The sequence below is a fragment of the Nanorana parkeri genome, unplaced genomic scaffold (genome assembly GCF_000935625.1).
Source record: "Nanorana parkeri isolate BGI_ZX_2015 unplaced genomic scaffold, ASM93562v1 scaffold254, whole genome shotgun sequence".
In the NCBI taxonomy this organism is placed as follows: Eukaryota; Metazoa; Chordata; class Amphibia; order Anura; family Dicroglossidae; genus Nanorana; species Nanorana parkeri.
This window is the reverse complement of record NW_017306522.1, coordinates 718,901-736,672: the sequence shown is the minus strand read 5'-3', so window position 1 is coordinate 736,672 and position 17,772 is coordinate 718,901. Positions and strand designations below refer to the sequence as shown.

The following is a 17,772-nucleotide window of genomic DNA, read 5'->3' as shown; positions in this document are numbered from 1 at the left end:
GTGGGGGGGGGGCGTATTATGGAACCTGGCCTTGGGGCGCCAGCTGGAGTAAATCCGGCCCTGATCATACAGTTACATCTGGTGGCTTGTGAAAGTGTCATTGCCTAACACAGGCCTCAAAATTTCCACTCACCCCCTCGAGAGGCTTGGGGAGCAATTGCCACCCTGCCTCGCTCCGCAGCTGGGTCAGACTAATCCAGCACATTATTAATCTTAGTGCCCCACTCAATATGACCGCAAGCGAGGGGCATACTGAGTGGGGCAACTCAGATTAATAACGTCCGGAAGATGTGGACTGGGAGGGGGGCATCTTTAAGAATGCGATGGCGGGGAGAAGAGAACAAGAAGCTCCACTGTCATCGTGTGTGCCCTCTTCGATTGGGCTCCTCGGTGGCCACAGCAGTTTCCTCCGCCCACCTCAGCTGCAATTGGTGGGAGAGGAAGACTGCCGAACCGCAGTTGGCCGACTTCTGCTGCGCGGCAGAGAGAGCACCAGGAGCCGGCTGGACGTGCAGGCAACCTCGCTGCTCCCCCACCATCACCAGGAGAAGAAGAGGTCAAAGCAACTGTAAGTCCCTGTACTTTCTTTGTGACCTCTGCACTGCGTTACATACTGACCGCTGACCTCTGTACTGTGCGTCACACCCTGATCTCTGTACTGTGCGTCACATCCTGACCTCTGTACTGCACGTCACATTGCTGACCTCTGCACTGCGCGTCACATTGCTGACCTCTGCACTGCGCGTCACATTGCTGACCTCTAATGACAAATTGCCATTCAGTACAAGCGCTTTCGGGGTCTCAGAAGTACCCCTTCATCAGGCTCAGAATGAGCCTGATGAAGGGGTACTTCATAGACCCCGAAAGCCCTTGTACTGAATGGCAATTTGTCATTAAAGGACTTTTTGCTGTAAATATTGTGGTGTGCTGGTGACAATTTTTACTACTTCTATATTGCTCACGGTGCCATCCGTGGTCGCTACAAGCACCCACCTGCCTAGCAGGTTTACTACTTTTCCGGTAAGGCTGGTTTCCTTTTTTATAACATTGCTGACCTCTGTACTGCGCATCACATTGCTGACCTCTGCACTGCGCGTCACATTGCTGGCCTCTGCACTGCGCGTCACACAGCTGGTCTCTGTATTCTGCATTGCACCACTGACTTCTGTACTGTGCATTGTTACTGATCTTTATACTCTGACCTGGCGGTGTTAAGGCCGGGGCAGGGTAGGGGTTAGGTGGGGCAACTGGTGGCGAGTAACTTTTCAGGCCTGGCTAGTAGCTTAGGACTTGAAATTTTGAGCCCTGGCCTAACATTTCAAAGGAACAGTTGCGCTATATTTTCCCTCAGAAGTCAAGATGCCTCGAAACTGTGTAAACAACGCAGATTACTTCTGTTACATTTGTGGCGAGGTTACATTTGCATCTCAAAAGTGCAGTATGACGGCAGTGGTAAAAAAGAAATACCACCTATATTTTGGATGCAAAATAGGGCAACAGGACAAAAGTTGGGCCCTTCATTATTGTTGCAATACATGTGCAACATATATGCGTCATTGGCTAAACTAGAAGGAAAACCCCATGCCTTTCGCAGTCTCAATGGTGTGGAAGGAACCCACGAATCATAGAAGCGACTGCTATTTTTGCATGGTTCCCCCCAATTGCAAAAGGGATCTCAAGAAAGAAGTGGCCAGTGGAATATCCAAACATTCCTTCCGCACTGCATCCTGTACCCCATGGTGAGGACTTGCCTATTCCAGATCCACCAGAATCCAACTCTCTAGACCACGGATGTCCAAACTCCGGCCCTCCAGCTGTGGTGAAACTACAAATCCCATGAAGCATCTCTCTCCGGGAGTCATGTCTGTGAGACTCTTGCAAAGCCTCATGGGATTTGTAGTTCCACCGCAGCCGGAGGGCCGCAGTTTGGACATCCCTGCTCTAGACTCAGATGATGATAAAGATGATAAGCAAGATGCAGCTGATCCGGGGCCATCGATGTCAGGGGACCCAAACTTTATCCCACCGTATGCTCCTCCTGAACCACATCAAATTTCACAGCGTGAACTAAATGACCTGGTCAAGGATTTGGAATTGCCTAAGAGTAAGTCAGAGCTATTGGCCTTCAGACTACAACAGTGGAACCTCTTGCAGAGCGATGTCAGGATCTCCATTTTCCATGATAATAAATGAATGGAAAGTGATGTTATTAGTACCAATAAAAATATAAATGTATAATGCTTGTTGTGGCAAGCATTATAAATGCTATATCACATTTTGCAGAAAGGTTATGGAGCATAATCGCACATCCCCCTCGTAATTGTGATGCATTTTTTACCTGAAGCTGTATCTTGGAAACTGGAGCCATTGAATAATCAATTCTGACCCAATTCTGGTAAAATTTAGCTACCTTCATTTCCGAGGCTTTCTCCTTGTAGACCAGTGCAATCTCGGAATTGGTGCTGACACTGTCCTTCCTTCTGGAGTGTGGCCACCGCTCCAAGCTTGCTGCACTTTAAAAACACACAGCAGATGAAACACCGGCTCCCAGTGCGGAGGAGAGAACCAGGGGATCCAGATCAACTAATCGATAATGAGAATAGTTGACAACAATTCTCAATATCAATTAATCGATTTGTTGGTTGCAGCCCTACATGTTACACCCATATTTAGGGTTCCTCTCCCTGCAAGCTTGTTTACTTTTTAGAATTTGGCAGTGCTGTGTGTGGCTCCACCCACACAGCTGCGTCATCCATTGATAGATCCTTTAACGGGACTTGTGAATGGAGAAACTGCAAGTTCCATCAGCCACCACAGCAAAGGGACTTGTAGTTCTCCATGCAATACAAGTATTTTGTTGTCAATGCACTTGTATGTCAGTATTTACATGGACGGGAGGAAGTGTCTGCTGGAGCCAGAGCATTGCACCCGCAATTTATTGATCGCGGTTGCAATGCTTTACAGGCTCCTATACCAAAAATAATAAATGCACATTTTTTTTATTTTATGAAGAAATTAGCATGTTTTATTTTTTTGCATAAGGTGGAATTTCCTTTTTACTGTTACTGTTACATTTAAAACTTTAAAATGGCTAAAAGGTTCAGCTTGATTTTCAGGACAAGCAAACAAGCCAAGCAGGAAAAGCATTATTCATCGGGTGCAGAAATCATAGCAGAGTTCATTATGTCTCAGAGGAATTCTTATCTGCATCAACCCAAATGGAATAAACCAGCTGAACAGAATGATTATTTTCACGACAAGTGACGGATTCTGATTGACTTTTGTTATTAAAAGCCTTCAGAGGAATGAAGGCAAGTTATCAATTGTGTGGAGGAATCTATACTAAAAGATTAAATTGAATGGTTGGTTAGATGAAAAATCAATGCAAACATGGCCAGCATAAGGCTGGGGAGCTAACTTGATTCATAAGCTGACTGTGTATATTGGTTCAGATCTTTTTCCTTTAAGATATACAGTGCACACACTATGCAAACATGGCCAGCATAAGGCTGGGGAGCTAACTTGATTCATAAGCTGACTGTGTATATTGGTTCAGATCTTTTTCCTTTAAGATATATACACACACTATATTACCAAAAGTATTGGGACTCCTGCCTTTACACGCACATGAACTCTAATGGCATCCCAGTCTTAGTCTGTAGGGTTCAATATTGAGTTGGCCCACCTTTGTCACTGTAACAGCTTCAACTCTTCTGGGAAGGCGTCCACAAGGTTTAGGAGTGTGTCTATGGGAATGTTTGACCATTCTTCCAGTTCTTCCAGAAGCGCATTTGTGAGGTCAGGTACTGATGTAGGATGAGAAGGCCTGGTTCGCAATCTCCGCTCTAAATCATCCCAAAGGTGTTCTATCGGGTTGATGTCAGGACTCTGTGCAGGCCAGTCAAGTTCCTCCACTCCAAACTCACTCATCCATGTCTTTATGGACCTTGCTTTGTGCACTGGTGCGCAGTCATGTTGGAACAGGAAGGGGCCATCCCCAAACTGTTCCCACAAAGTTGGGAGCATGAAATTGTCCAAAATGTCTTGGTATGCTGATGCCTTAAGAGTTCCCTTCACTGGATCTAAGGGGCCAAGCCCAACCCCTGAAAAACAACCCCACACCATAATTCCCCCTCCACCAAACTTTACACTTGGCACAATGCAGTCAGGCAAGTACCGTTCTCCTGGCAACCGCCAAACCCAGACACGTCCATCGGATTGCCAGACAGAAACGCGTGATTCGCCACTCCAGAGAACACGTCTCCACTTCTCTAGAGTCCAGTGGCGGTGTACTTTACACCACTGCATCCGACGCTTTGCATTGCACTTGGTGATGTAAGGCTTGGATCCAGCTGCTCGGCCATGGAAACCCTTTCCATGAAACTCTCTACGCACTGTTGTTGTGCCAATCGGAAATCCACACGAGTTTTGGAGGTCTGTAGCTATTGACTCTGCAAACAGTTGGCGACTTCTGCGCACTTTTCTCCTCTCAGTCCCCGAATGCAGGAAGTGATGTATATTGCATCACTTCCTGCATTCAGTGTCACTCTCCAGCTAGAGAAGCTGGTGAAGCCGATCTCTGCTTCATCAGCTTCTCTGGAGGTCCCTAGGTGACATTAGGGGTCTTGGAGACCCCTGATGTCTCCATAAAGAGGACTTGTCATGTAAATTGGCTATCCCATAGGGGGCTTCTTAGCCCCCGATGTAATAGCAATAAAGTTGTATGTAAAAAAAAAAAAGTAATACAAAAATGAATTGGTTGCTAGACACAAGCACTGTCATATGGAGAAGGTCACATTCTCCCCTATTCCTGGAAGTACCAAGTACTGTCATCAGAATCAACAAAAGCAGAAGCAGTGAGGGAACACTAGCAAGGTAAGTGAAACTTGTGTGGGGGTAAACCTTTACTTAAATTCCCTATTCTACTCTACCTCATTCCATATGCCATGCTGTACGTTCCCTATTCCTCATTGTCTCTTTCTGTATACCATGGTTGTGCATTCCCTATTCCACACTTCCTCATTCCATATGCAATGCCGTATGTTCCCTATTCCACATCATCCCTTCCCATATACCATCCTTATTCCAAAGTGCCTCATTCCATATACCAATCTGTATGTCCCCAATTCAACACCGCTTCATTCCATATGCCATTCGTTCCTTATTCCACATTGCCTCTTTTAGTACACCAGGCAGTAAGTTCCCTATTCCACACCCGCCTCATTCCATATGCCATGCTGTACATTCCCTATTCCACATCGACTCATTCCATATGCCATGATGTACATTCCTTATTCTACACCACCTCATTCCATATGCCATGCTGTGTGTTCCCTATTTTCACATCATATAATTCCATATGCCATGATGTACGTTCCCTATTCCACATCATATAATTCCATATGCCATGATTTACATTACCAATTCCAGAATGCTTCATTTGCTATGTCACGCTGTACATTCATTCCCTAATCCATGCTGCCTCATTCTTTACACCTTGCTGTACATGTTATATTCTACACTGTCATATTCTGTGTTGTATATTCCTTATTCTGCCCTAACCTTACAGGCCCAGCAGCTGTACAGTGTAAGTGTGTGTCTGGGTGTGCCAGAACTGGGGTTCCAGATATTTTGGACAAATTCAGTGCTTGCCATAGGTGCTATTTACCATAGATGTGCCCTTGTGTTTTGGCATGTCTCTATGCTGAGCGGCAATCAACAACATGCAGAGGGCACTTTAAAACAAAACATCTTTAGAAAGAAACACGTTCTGACATTAGAAAGATTTTTTCATAAGACCACAATAATCCCTAATTTAGTGACAGGGTTATGCTTAGGCAGAGCGGTAACAGTTTCTGGAAAAATAACTAGAAACTTACCATCAAAGATGGACATATTTTTTGCAGGTGCTTTCGATGCTCGGCCACTAGAGGGTGGATCACTGCTCCCTGTAAATGCAAAATATATATTAGAAACATTAGGGTGACTACATAACACTTTAAAGACACTCAAAGGTGGCCTTGTATATATTTTGTTATATATGCAGGGCTAAAATATACTTTTTAAAATAATTTTTACGCCAGACAATTGTTGCTATTATTATTAATATTATTATATAGTATTTATATGGTGCCAGCAGTTTGCACAGCACTTAAAGAGAGATAGTACAGTTACAGGTCATAAAAAGGAAAAACATGTTGGTGGGTTTAAAAAAAGAAACTAAATCACTTCTCTCATCTATGCATCCCACACGGTGGCAGACTGTAAAGAATTAGCAATAACAGTAAGGAGACTTAAGCATTCATTTTGTATTTAGACATTAGGGTTCTATGTGTTTGCAGCAGGGCTGGACAAATCCCAGGAGCCAGGTAGCCAATGCTTGTTAAAAATTACAACTAGTGCCTACATTTTAAGGTTTTCTCTAGTTGCTTTCAATGGAGCTGACTCCTAAAAACAATCCTGCAGGCTCCTGGATTGAACAGACTGGCTTATAATTACTAATTACTCTTTTTTATTAAAGATACAGAGTATTCTCTGTATCTTTTTGGCTTGGTGCTTCTCAAATTCTTTGATACTCATCCTATACAAGTCTATGAGAATGCAAAAGCAGCTAGAAGCCGGTCAACGGCAGGTCAAATGCACCTGCAATGAATTCTGAGGGCCCAGTCACACCATAAAGAGTGTGTTCCAGTGCGTTCGGCCTCTGGAATGCACTGGAACGCAACCTGGCCGGCTCATTTTGTTTTGGGGCGGGAGGGGGCGTGGCGGTGCTTTAATGTCAATCGCCGGCACTCTAACGCGTGGCACATTAGTACCTCCGTTCTGGTCTGGTGCGATCTGCAAAAAATGCTGCATGCACTATTTTTTCCAGATCGCACTGGACCTGAATGCAGGCACTAATGTGCCACGCGTTCGGTTGCTGGTGATCCCATTGACTTCAATGCAGCGACACGACCCCTCCCGTCCTAAAACAAAGTGAGGCGGCCGGGTTGCGTTCCAGAAGCCGAACGCACTCTTGGTGTGACTGGGCCCTGGAGCCACCTGTATCGGCTGCTTCCATCCTCCTGACATGCACAGGCAGTATCTCACGCCAGCCACTAACATGTGCTGTACAATGACTGCTAGGACATGTAGTCCAAGGAGAGACTCCTAATAATGCTGTGAGAGCATGTTCCCTGGCCAGAACTTCGGGGAAGTGGCACGATGCAAATCATCAAAAAGTAAGCTATTCTGGACTTTGCTGAAAACAATCCTTTTCTGCAATGTGCTCTTTCAACCTATACAGATGTGTTTCTGATTAAATGCACTAGGCTATAATACTACTTTAAAAACTCTTAGCAGGTTATTGTTTGTTATATGTGTGAAGATTTCCCTTCTTTCTTGTCTTGGAGACACAACAGGAAGTGAGAGGAGATCTCCCCAAAGAGGGTAAGATTCCCATCTTAGGCAGATGTCATATATTTGTCCCCATTTGACAAACATCATGACAAACCCTAAAATTTTTAATTTCCCCTTACTTTCTGTTTACATGACAAGGGTTCACAGGACAAATAGAGATGTGAATCTCCACTATGGGGACACAAACTACAAAAATAACTTGAAAGAGGGTCTAACACTTCAAAAAATAAAAATAAATGTTTATCTTCACACTTTAAGAACAGAATTGTAGACATATTTAAATTGATTATCTAACTTTCATGGCCGCACCTGATTATCATTAAAATTTGTTTTCCCCTTCTACATTTTTATGTCAGCATTGAGCAGTATAGCTTCAACTTCACAAGGGTGATAAATTATTGTACCCGTACAGAGGATCAATAATGCTGAATTAGCATTAAGTCTTAGGATTTAGTCACTGGTTGTTGCATCTACCAGCATAATGATGTTCCAGAAAGCTAGAAAATGGCAATAACCTCGAATGAGGAAGCGCAGGGAACGCAGGTGGTGTCGAGGACAACCCGCTAAAAAATAATTTTGCTTTGTAAATATTAGATATTCGATATTTGCTCAGCTGAGCAGCTTATTAAAATGTTCACTTGTGTAGGTCATAAAAAGGAAAAACATGTTGGTGGGTTTAAAAAAAGAAACTAAATCACTTCTCTCATCTATGCATCCCACACGGTGGCAGACTGTAAAGAATAAGCAATAACAGTAAGGAGACTTAAGCATTCATTTTGTATTTAGACATTAGGGTTCTATGTGTTTACAGCAGGGCTGGACAAATCCCAGGAGCCAGGTAGCCAATGCTTGTTAAAAATTACAACTAGTGCCTACATTTTAAGGTTTTCTCTAGTTGCTGTCAATGGAGCTGACTCCTAAAAACAATCCTGCAGGCTCCTGGATTGAACAGACTGGCTACTGAACTCCAAATTAATTTGTCCATCCCTGGTTTACAGATGGACCACCTTCAAAAAACGTCCTGTCCTGAAGGGCTTATTATAAAGTATTATATTCTGTTTCTGTGCACTAAATTTAATTTTATATATATATATATATATATATATGTTTGTGGGTCTGAAGCTGTTTTCTAGCCACAAATTCAGATTTTATCATGTGTGCAAATATTAACAAATTGCTCCGGACAGCAAGTGGTTAAAAAAGAACCGCCATGCTTCATTTATCAAAATACCTTTTTTTTAATGCAAAGCCATATAACAGGAATTGCCATTGAAACCTCCAACTGTCATTGTTTGGTTCCGGTTTGAATGTGATAGTTTCCTGTGAAGCAATGCACATAGTTCTCCGTTAATGGACGGCTGAGACCCCTGTGTTTTTCCATAGCAATCTGCTACTTCCTTTTATTCTTCTACACTCCATTAGGGTTGGGAAAATGAATTCTGGTTACTATGGGCAAAAATACCAGTTACTTCATTAGCCACTTTTAGAAATAAAAACCACTGTGGCTGACATATACAAATGTTAGAAGTGGAGCATGTCTGTGCATCCTATAACAACTAGGTTGGAGATGTGATTTCTTTATTGCTGGTTAGAAGATGATAGAAAAGATGCAATAGGCTGGCACAAAGACTTTTAGTGCCAGTGACCTGTTGTATCCCATAACAACAAAAAAAGATAAAGTGGATCTCTTGACTTCTACATAGTGATCACATTTCTTGATCAGAATAGGCAGCATATGCTGTAGATACAATGTAAAGAAAAGTGGTGCTTCCAAGAAATTACAAACCTCGTCCACGTCTTGATGTTCCTCTTGTGGAGGCACCTTGACCCCGTCCTCCCCTAGCCCGGCCTCTCCCTTTTCCTCTAGTTGGTGTTGGAATGTTGTCATCTGAGTCATCATTGAGTGGATTTGAGGTCTTCCTTCCCATTCCATCATCATCGTTGTCGCTCATGTTGATGTCCTCGGCCTGGGATCTATGTGCTCTGGCTCGGTTGATCGCCTGATTATCAATGAGGGGTGTTAATACAATGCAATGTCTCCTAACAAATGCTAAGCTATACTACTGGTTCCACAGTTTTGGAACACGACTATTCTTCCAGTTTGAATTAAAAGTTACGCAGTTTTATGTTTCAATGTGCTCTGATATCAAAGCATAAAGCAAACTAACAAAAAGATGGAAATTAAATCATAGAATTATTTTAACAAAATGTAATTTACATTTTTGACTCATCAATGTAGCGACCTTCTGTAGAAATAACAGCCGAACACACTCGACTTTACTTCTGATTGTGTTGTGGCTTTGGATCTTGCAGCCCTAATCCTTTCAGTGTTTCTTCCAGTTTTCAAATACCTGTTCATGGCTTAGACAACTTTACTCACTTATACCTTGGCTTTCTTTGCGCCTTCTCTGAAGGAAAGACCTACACTTTTAATGGTTATACTGATTTGTTTTTTTTGCTTCATTACCTGCTTTTTCCCCTCACCATTATGAGAGCAATTTGCTAATTGCTGCATTGCAATGTTGTCCAAATAATGCTTCGGTGTCTAGTAACACTGCATTTATTCAGACAGGGTTTGCAAGTGATCGACTAAAGTTGGGACTCCTGTAGGAATTATTTGCATCAACTTTCAAGGCTTAATTCCTATCCATAAATCTCTATTTATTTTACAAAAACTGTTAAGTTGTTAAAGTCTAACTCCAGGCAGTAAGGCAATAATAAAAAAGGTAATGATCTAGCAGCGGTCATTTTTCTAAAGATGGAATAACACACACTAATACTTTCCATAAGCCACAGTTCCATGACAGCCAACAGTCCAGTAATTTTCCACACTAGAATGTGGATGACCTCTACTATGACTGGACGCCTCCCAGCCAGATGACGGGGTTGTTGTTCCTTCATCAGTTATAGTGCAGGTGTGATTATGATGGACTTGAGGGGCAGCAAGAAAAACAACTTCGGCATACCCATCATCACAATTGGAAGCAGTGGGGAGGAGAACTGTGGGACCATAGATTAAGATATTGTGCTGTATTACCAATCCCCTAGACAAAACAAGCATTAAATGCTCCTTCTCGGGTAGGTGGGGGGAATGGGGGCATGCCCAAACACTTACAGTCATCATGTTTCTGAACAGCTGGCTCCAAAACTAACAACTCTGCATCTCTGAACTTCGTGTATAAGATCACAAGGGACAGAGCAGTCTCCAGCAGCTGCCAATCTACTAGCTTGGAGAAGGTAGGAGCAGGGAAGTGATTTGCCTTGCCTTATTGTGGCTGTGTGTTTGTGGAGATGCACAACGCTTACTAACACAAGGGTGGCTCCATAGGACCATGCAAGTGACAGGAGCCCCCCTAATACAGGATATCAGGACCAGTGCTCAGGGCACCAGCTGATTCTGCAGGAAGCTAAAACTTTTGAACATCATGGAGCAGCATCCATTGTAAGTGATTCAATCAGATTTGAAAAAGCCCAAAAACCTTTTGACTTTAAAGGAGAACTATGAGGTGAGTGCTTTTCACTCACCTCATAGTTCTAGCCGACCTGTGACAATGAGACTGTCACAGGTCGGCTCAGTAGATCGGGAGGTGAGCGAACACATACCGGCGTTCGCTCACCCCTCGATCCTGTCACGGCAGAGCTGGATTCCCCCCTCCCCACTCCGAACGGACGGGGGAGGGGGCGGGTACAGCTGGCTCTGCCTCTAGATAGGCAGAGCCAGCTGTCAGTCACGTAGCTGGGCGGATCCCGGCACAATTGTCGGGATCCGCTTCAGCTGCGGCGTCTCAGTATACCACGAGCAGCAGCTCGCGGTATACTGCGGCGTCTCAGTATACCGCGAGCTACAGCTCGCGGTATACTGAGCCTAGGGTGACGGGAGGACTCTAGTTTGTGTCCTCCCGTTACCCTAAGGAGAACTATGGGGAAAAGCCTTAACCCCATAGTTCTCCTTTAATAATACTTTAAGCCTTTAGTTGTGCCCTGAAAAAGGCAGTTTTTATATGACTGAAATTCACATTAGTTTTCAGCTTTCAGTAACTAAAATTTCTTGTTAACCTTCATTTTACTGCTTCTCATAGTACCATTTTACGAGACTTGAACTGCTTAAATGTAAATAATATATGGAAAAATAGTGGTGTTCTAAAACTTTTGATCAGTAGTGTATACATTTAAACCATGTAAAGAAAATGAGAACTTTCATCAGTACCTTGGAAAATGAAATTTTGACCAACATCCACATTTATTGCTCAGTGCAACCCTGAGGCTAGGTTCCCACCTAGTCGATTTGTAACGCAAAATCGCGCAAAACACAGATTCACATTGAAGTCAATGGAGTTTGTTCACACCTTTGCGGTTTGTCTCGTTACAAGATCGCCTGTGGCGTGAAAAGCTGCAGGAGCGATTTTCAGGCGGTTGTCGCACGGTTTGGGTTCCATAGACATCTCTATGCATTGAAAACCGCGCGATCTAGAGCCATGACACACTTCATATGGCAATCAAAGCGGCCTAGAATATCTATTAAGAAGTTATGGCTCCCGAAGAGTGAGGGCGGTGATAACCTGCCTCATATACAATTATACAATTACGCCTGCCTACTGAGACATGCTTTGGACTGGCTAAATGACGGGTCTGCATACTCTAATACGCCCCTGGAAAAGGCGTTTATAGCCCCGTGGGATATTAAAGCCATCCTCCACTGCAGGGTCTCAAATCTCACTATGGGTGTTCGACACAATGTTTTATACAGGGACACGGTGGTGGCTTGGAGGGAGCTGCGGAAGGGTCTTAAGCTCTCCCCATTTCTCTCAAAACACAGTCCTATTATGCATAATCCAATGTTCCCCCAAGGCATGGAGTATACGGCGTTCAGCCTGTGGAAATCCAAAGGCCTACACTCCTGGAAGCAACTATTCCGACCTGACACGTGGACACTGTACATCTTCAAAGAACTGGTAACACATTACCATCTGCCCTCGCATCACTTCCTATACTTCTTACAAGCCACTAAACACTGGCAAGCGATAACTAGAGATCTAAAGAAACTTTTTGCTGCATCATTCCTGGAAGTATTATTATCCTCTAGATCGTACTCAATATCTACTTTATATCCTAGACTTCAAACAATCTTCACGCCACTGCTGGCTAACTCTAATGTCAAAATTTGGGCCAGAGAGTTTGACGATCCAGACCTGGTGGATAAGGCTCTGCAGGGATACAACAAAGTCAGGAGGGTGATCACTAGCGAAAAATGGAGGGAGACCCAGTTTAAACTGCTGCACAGGGCTTATGTCCCATATTTTGTGCCGGATGGAACCTCTTCACAACAGCCAAAATCATCCAGCTGTCCGAAATGTGGCTGCGCCCATCCCACTTTGAAACACTGCCTATGGATTTGTCCTCGGATTCATCATTTCTGGGCGCTCCTGCTGGCCGATACCGCACAAATTAATTCCTGGGAACCCCAATTGGACCCTGCTCTGTGTCTGTTCAGTCATTGCTCCTCACAGGCAGGAGACAGACAGGGAAGGTATCCCAAGGGACTGGACTGGTTACACATCTGCCTCCTTGCAGCACGCAGAGTGATTATGCGCAAATGGAGCGAAGGCAAGCCTCCTACAGTGGAGGAGGTGATCAAGGAGCTCAAACTTCTCTTTTGCAGAGAGAGAATAGACGCAGAATCCCATGCTGATGCCTCTGCAAAATCTTTCTTCCGCAGATGGAAATTGTTCCTGCTCAAATCTTACACGACAGCGGAAATCAGTCAAATTGTTAAGCCATTTCGTTACACAAAATGGTATTTAACTGGTCACATGTCGAACACCCTGGGGCAACTGGCTTTAGAGCCGGAATAGTCGGGGCATTTTAATTTTTAATAATTTTTATTTTCAATTTACATTTGTTTCATCCTCATTTAGAGTAATGATCCGCACTATCTTCTATATGGCATTGGGTCGATTGAATACCAATCGGTGTCGAGACACATGTCATAGATGCAGCTTGTTGTTGTTAATCTGCTTAGAACGTATGTTGTTCTGTTTTTATTTTTCTTTGTTTTTGTTTTCTTTACTATGGCCTGAGATTGAGGCTTATCCATGTCAGCTATTGATATCGCCTAAGATAAAGTTTGCGCTATCGGCTTTCAGATGCGCAGGAAATGTTATTGTATCACAAAATTCTAATAAAATTTGTTGTTAAAAAAAAACATGCGATAACCGTGTGGTTTTCAATGAACAGTTGCGCGATCGAAAACGCACGACAATCACGCGAAAACAGCTTGGCATCTGAATCGCCTAGGTGGAAACCTGGCCTAATAAAAGCTCCATCTAAACGTTGCTCGGTTGTAAAGTGTAAAATATGTGTAAAAGCAATGCATATGTTCTGGAGTAAAAACCCAGGTCCTGCACCCTTTATTTAATATACCGTATTCTGCTAAGGCTAGGTTCACACCTAGGCGACCTGGATGCCGAGCTAATGTCACACGTTTTCGATTGCGCAACTGTTCATTGTATACTGTGCGATTGGTGCACGTTTTTCAATGCATAGACATGTCTATGGGACCCAAACCGCACGACAACCGCCTGAAAATAGCTCCTGCACGTTTTCGCGAGACAGGCGATTTGCGGTTTTCAATGAACAGTTGCGCGATTGAAAACGCACGACCATCATCTGAATCGCCTAGGTGGAAACCTGGCCTAATAAAAGCTCCATCTAAACGTTGCTCGGTTGTAAAGTGTAAAATATGTGTAAAAGCAATGCATATGTTCTGGAGTAAAAACCCAGGTCCTGCACCCTTTATTTAATATATTCTGCTAAGGCTAGGTTCACACCTAGGCGACTTGGATGCCGAGCTAATGTCGCACGTTTTCGATTTGCGCAACTGTTCATTGTATACTGTGTGATTGGTGTTTGAAATGAAGACCTTTAACGTAATTAAAAGTAAAGTAAGGAAAAAAGATGCAACAAGGTAACGTGAATAAAATATATCAATACTTACAGCCAACCTTAAAAGAGAACAATGGGGTAAGTGTTTTTCCCCCATAGTTCTCTTAAGGGTCACGGGAGGACATATACCAGCCTCCTCCCGTGACCCAAATTTTCACTCACCTCATAGTTCTCCTATAAAGCTGAACTTAAGTTAAAAAAAAAAAAATCACGAGACCCTACAAATATTAAACGAGGGAAAGAGCAAGGACCTATGACGCCATTGGAACGGTTAGAAGACTTGGGAAAAAGGTATGTATGTACTGTACGTGTTTTTTAAGTGCAAAAGAAGCATGGACATGGACCCAATATTATTCTGGGTATCTGATTAAGAAGATCAGCTAGTGTGGCGCCACAGCCAGTGTCATCTTTTATTATTAGCATTGTCCTTTCACCCCTGCTGTTTTTTGTACATTGGTAGTCTTCTGCTAGACCTTCCAGCCTCTCTTCTGTACTTCCTTTCGGCATCATCTTACCTCACTGAGGTAAAAGGGTCTCTGTTTAACCTGTTAATGGCAAAGATGGGAATGTCTTTTCACTCTAACAATGACAAGGAATCACATCCTCTGTATTTAGAAGGCTAAATAAACTACATTGGATTCTATTTTGAGTACTCTTAGCAAGTTGAACACTATCTGTGAATATAACCAAGTCAGTAGGTTGTCATACCATCCGTACAGATGAGTCTCAGGAAGGTATGTGAAAATACATAAAGCTGTGGTTGTAACAGAAGAGCTAGTTTCCATATAAATTCCAGACAGAGCTCCACATTTTTAGCTAATATTTTATAACTCTACACATTTTTAGGAGCTCTTAACTCTTTTTAGGTCCTGTAAACTGTCTTCAGATCAGGTCATATTCCATTTCAACAATTTTTTCATGAAGCTCAGTTATTTAAAATTGTGATAGTAATTGGAACACCCAATTTATATCAATCTTTTTTCAGCAGTGATCTTGATTGTTTCATCAATTTGGTTCATAGAGATATAGCAGTGTATAAGTGTTTTTTTAAAATTATGATTTAGATGAAAGGTCACATTTTAGGAACTACTCTTGCAGGAATCTAGAACATTTTGATTCACTAATGGAACCCACTAGGAATCAGACTGAAAAAAAAATAGGATTTTTAACTTATCTGTAAAATACTTTTCTTAGAGTACAGGACGAGACAGAGGCTCTTTAGGTCTTATAACATGGGTTATATGCTACCTTTAGATGACTAGACAGTGGAACAAGGGAAAAGCTGCGGGGACAGCCCCCATAAAATCCCTCCTCCTGGCAATCATCAGTTTTATAGCAAGCAATAGGTAGATCATAAGAACAGAGAGGAGGGGCCTGTGTCCTGTACTGCACACCAATAACTGGACTTGACAGGTAAATAAAACATCCTATTTTTTTATTGTACAGTACAGGACACAGGCTCATTAAATCTTAGACCATGGCACTTCCCCAAGTAGACCAACTGAGGGGTGGGAAACAAAGCAAACAATGCCAACAGGCCCACAAAAAGCAACGGCAAGAAAGGAAAACAAAGAGTTCAGAGTACAGCTTGAAGCACTTTATATGCAAAGCTGGCATTAGCCGAGGGTCTGAACATCCTAGTGCCTATGAAGCACTAAAAGATCTAGCAGAATAGGAACCTTATCCTTCAAACTATATGACCGAATGATGACTTGTCTAATCCACCAGAGGGAATTCGACGACCAAAAAAGGTAGCAGAGAAGTAATCTTAATTATTGAGTACCACATCCAGACAATGGAGAGAAATTTCCTTTAGACGTCTCGAAGCTGGACTCAAGGAAGGAAGAACTATATTGTTAAGGTTAAAAAGGAAACCACCAGAGGAAGAAAGCAGGCCTTAAAGTGACATTAAACCCTCAGATTTTTTAACATAAACCAATAGTGTAATGTGTGCTGCAAAACAGAAGTTCTGCAGAGCATGAGAAGAGATACGGATTTAAAAGGAAGAGCAGCAAAGAGAAGGGAAACAACCATGGATTACAGTAAGGCACACATTACAGTATTGGTTTATGTTAAAAAATCTGAGGGTTTAATGTCACTTTAAGCTTTAGGACAAACTCATAGTTACATAATTTAGTCAGGTTGAAAAAAGAGACAAGTCCATTGAGTTCAACCTATTCCTCCATGAGCAACACTAGGAAAGGCTCGTTACAGGACAAAGGCATTAATTATAAGACTTGCCTTGCAGAGGTTATAGCAACGAGAAACGCGGCCTTGAGAGAGGAGTCAGCCAGGCGAATATTCCTCATAGGTACAAACAGTGGCTTCTGGAGGACTGAAAGAACCAAGTGCCTGTAAAGAAAGAGGCAGGCCTCTCTCTGGGAGAAAGCATGTCCATGAATTAAGGTCACTAGAGAGAGGGAGGAATTATATGGGGGCTGTCCCAGCAGCTTTTGCTAGTGTTCAACCATCTAAAGGTAGCATATACCAAAGACTTAAAGAGCCTGCATCCAGTACTGTACAATTAAGAACAAACATTACTGTCCAAGTTGCAAAACTTTTGTATAAAGCCAGTAAAGTCAGCATCAAATTTAATTCACAAGAACTTTTACTACAATTTGTCACTAAACCCACCTTTTTCTTGTCCACCTCCACCATACAAGGTATACAACAAGACCGACCTCCTACAGCATTGCTGCTACAATTAGACTCATTTTTGGACACCACTATTATATGTAGAATATACAAAAAACTAACTCCTATGGAGCTTCTAATACAACTCCTTATAGAATCCATACGGTTCTAGGCCACCTCCATCATATAAGGTATACTAAAAAACCCCTGCTATGGGTTTTTTTTCACTTCTAGAAATGGTTACTAAAAGTATTTTTAGAACCTGCCCTTGTCCACCTCTTTTTTTTTTAGAGGCTATGTATATCAAACATGGTGAATGTGTCTCATAGTATAAAATTAACAATAGTGTTGTATATTTTCTTGATCTTTCTAGAAACTCCCTTAGTTTACAATTACAAGAGAAATACCTAATCATCCAGCCCAACATTTTATGGGCTTATACTGTTCATTTTAACAAGTGATACAATTCATGCTGCTTCCACCTCAACCAATACTTAATATCACCTAAAAAATAGATCCTGAAACCATTGTGATAAACTCTGTAAATGACAAAATACTTTACCAGTTGGGTGTTCCAAATATGACAATGTTCATAATTTATTTCACTTGTATACATCAAACCCAAATACAAGGCTAATTCAGGCATGAAAAAAAGGCCATGTGTTCATGGGTGGTTTTATTTCTCTAAAGCAATTTTGTCAGATCTGGAGCGGTGTCTGAATTTCAAATGGGACTGTACAGAGCCGTATAACCTGCATTTATTGTTGCTTTTCCCATTTTTGTGAACACAACATGTAT

The 17,772-nt window shown here is 42.5% G+C and overlaps 1 protein-coding gene across 1 annotated transcript in view; it reads right to left on the bottom strand.

Moving 5' to 3' along the window:
- The window catches only part of MRE11A (MRE11 homolog A, double strand break repair nuclease), a 171,661-nt gene that overhangs the window by 46,031 nt on the left and 107,858 nt on the right, over positions 1-17,772 (bottom strand). Inside the window, exons 13-14 of the mRNA XM_018556808.1 lie at positions 9,185-9,398; positions 5,880-5,948 (exon numbers count right to left, since the gene is read on the bottom strand). Coding sequence (XP_018412310.1) covers positions 5,880-5,948; positions 9,185-9,398 — 283 coding nt within the window. The remainder of the gene's footprint in view (positions 1-5,879; positions 5,949-9,184; positions 9,399-17,772) is intronic.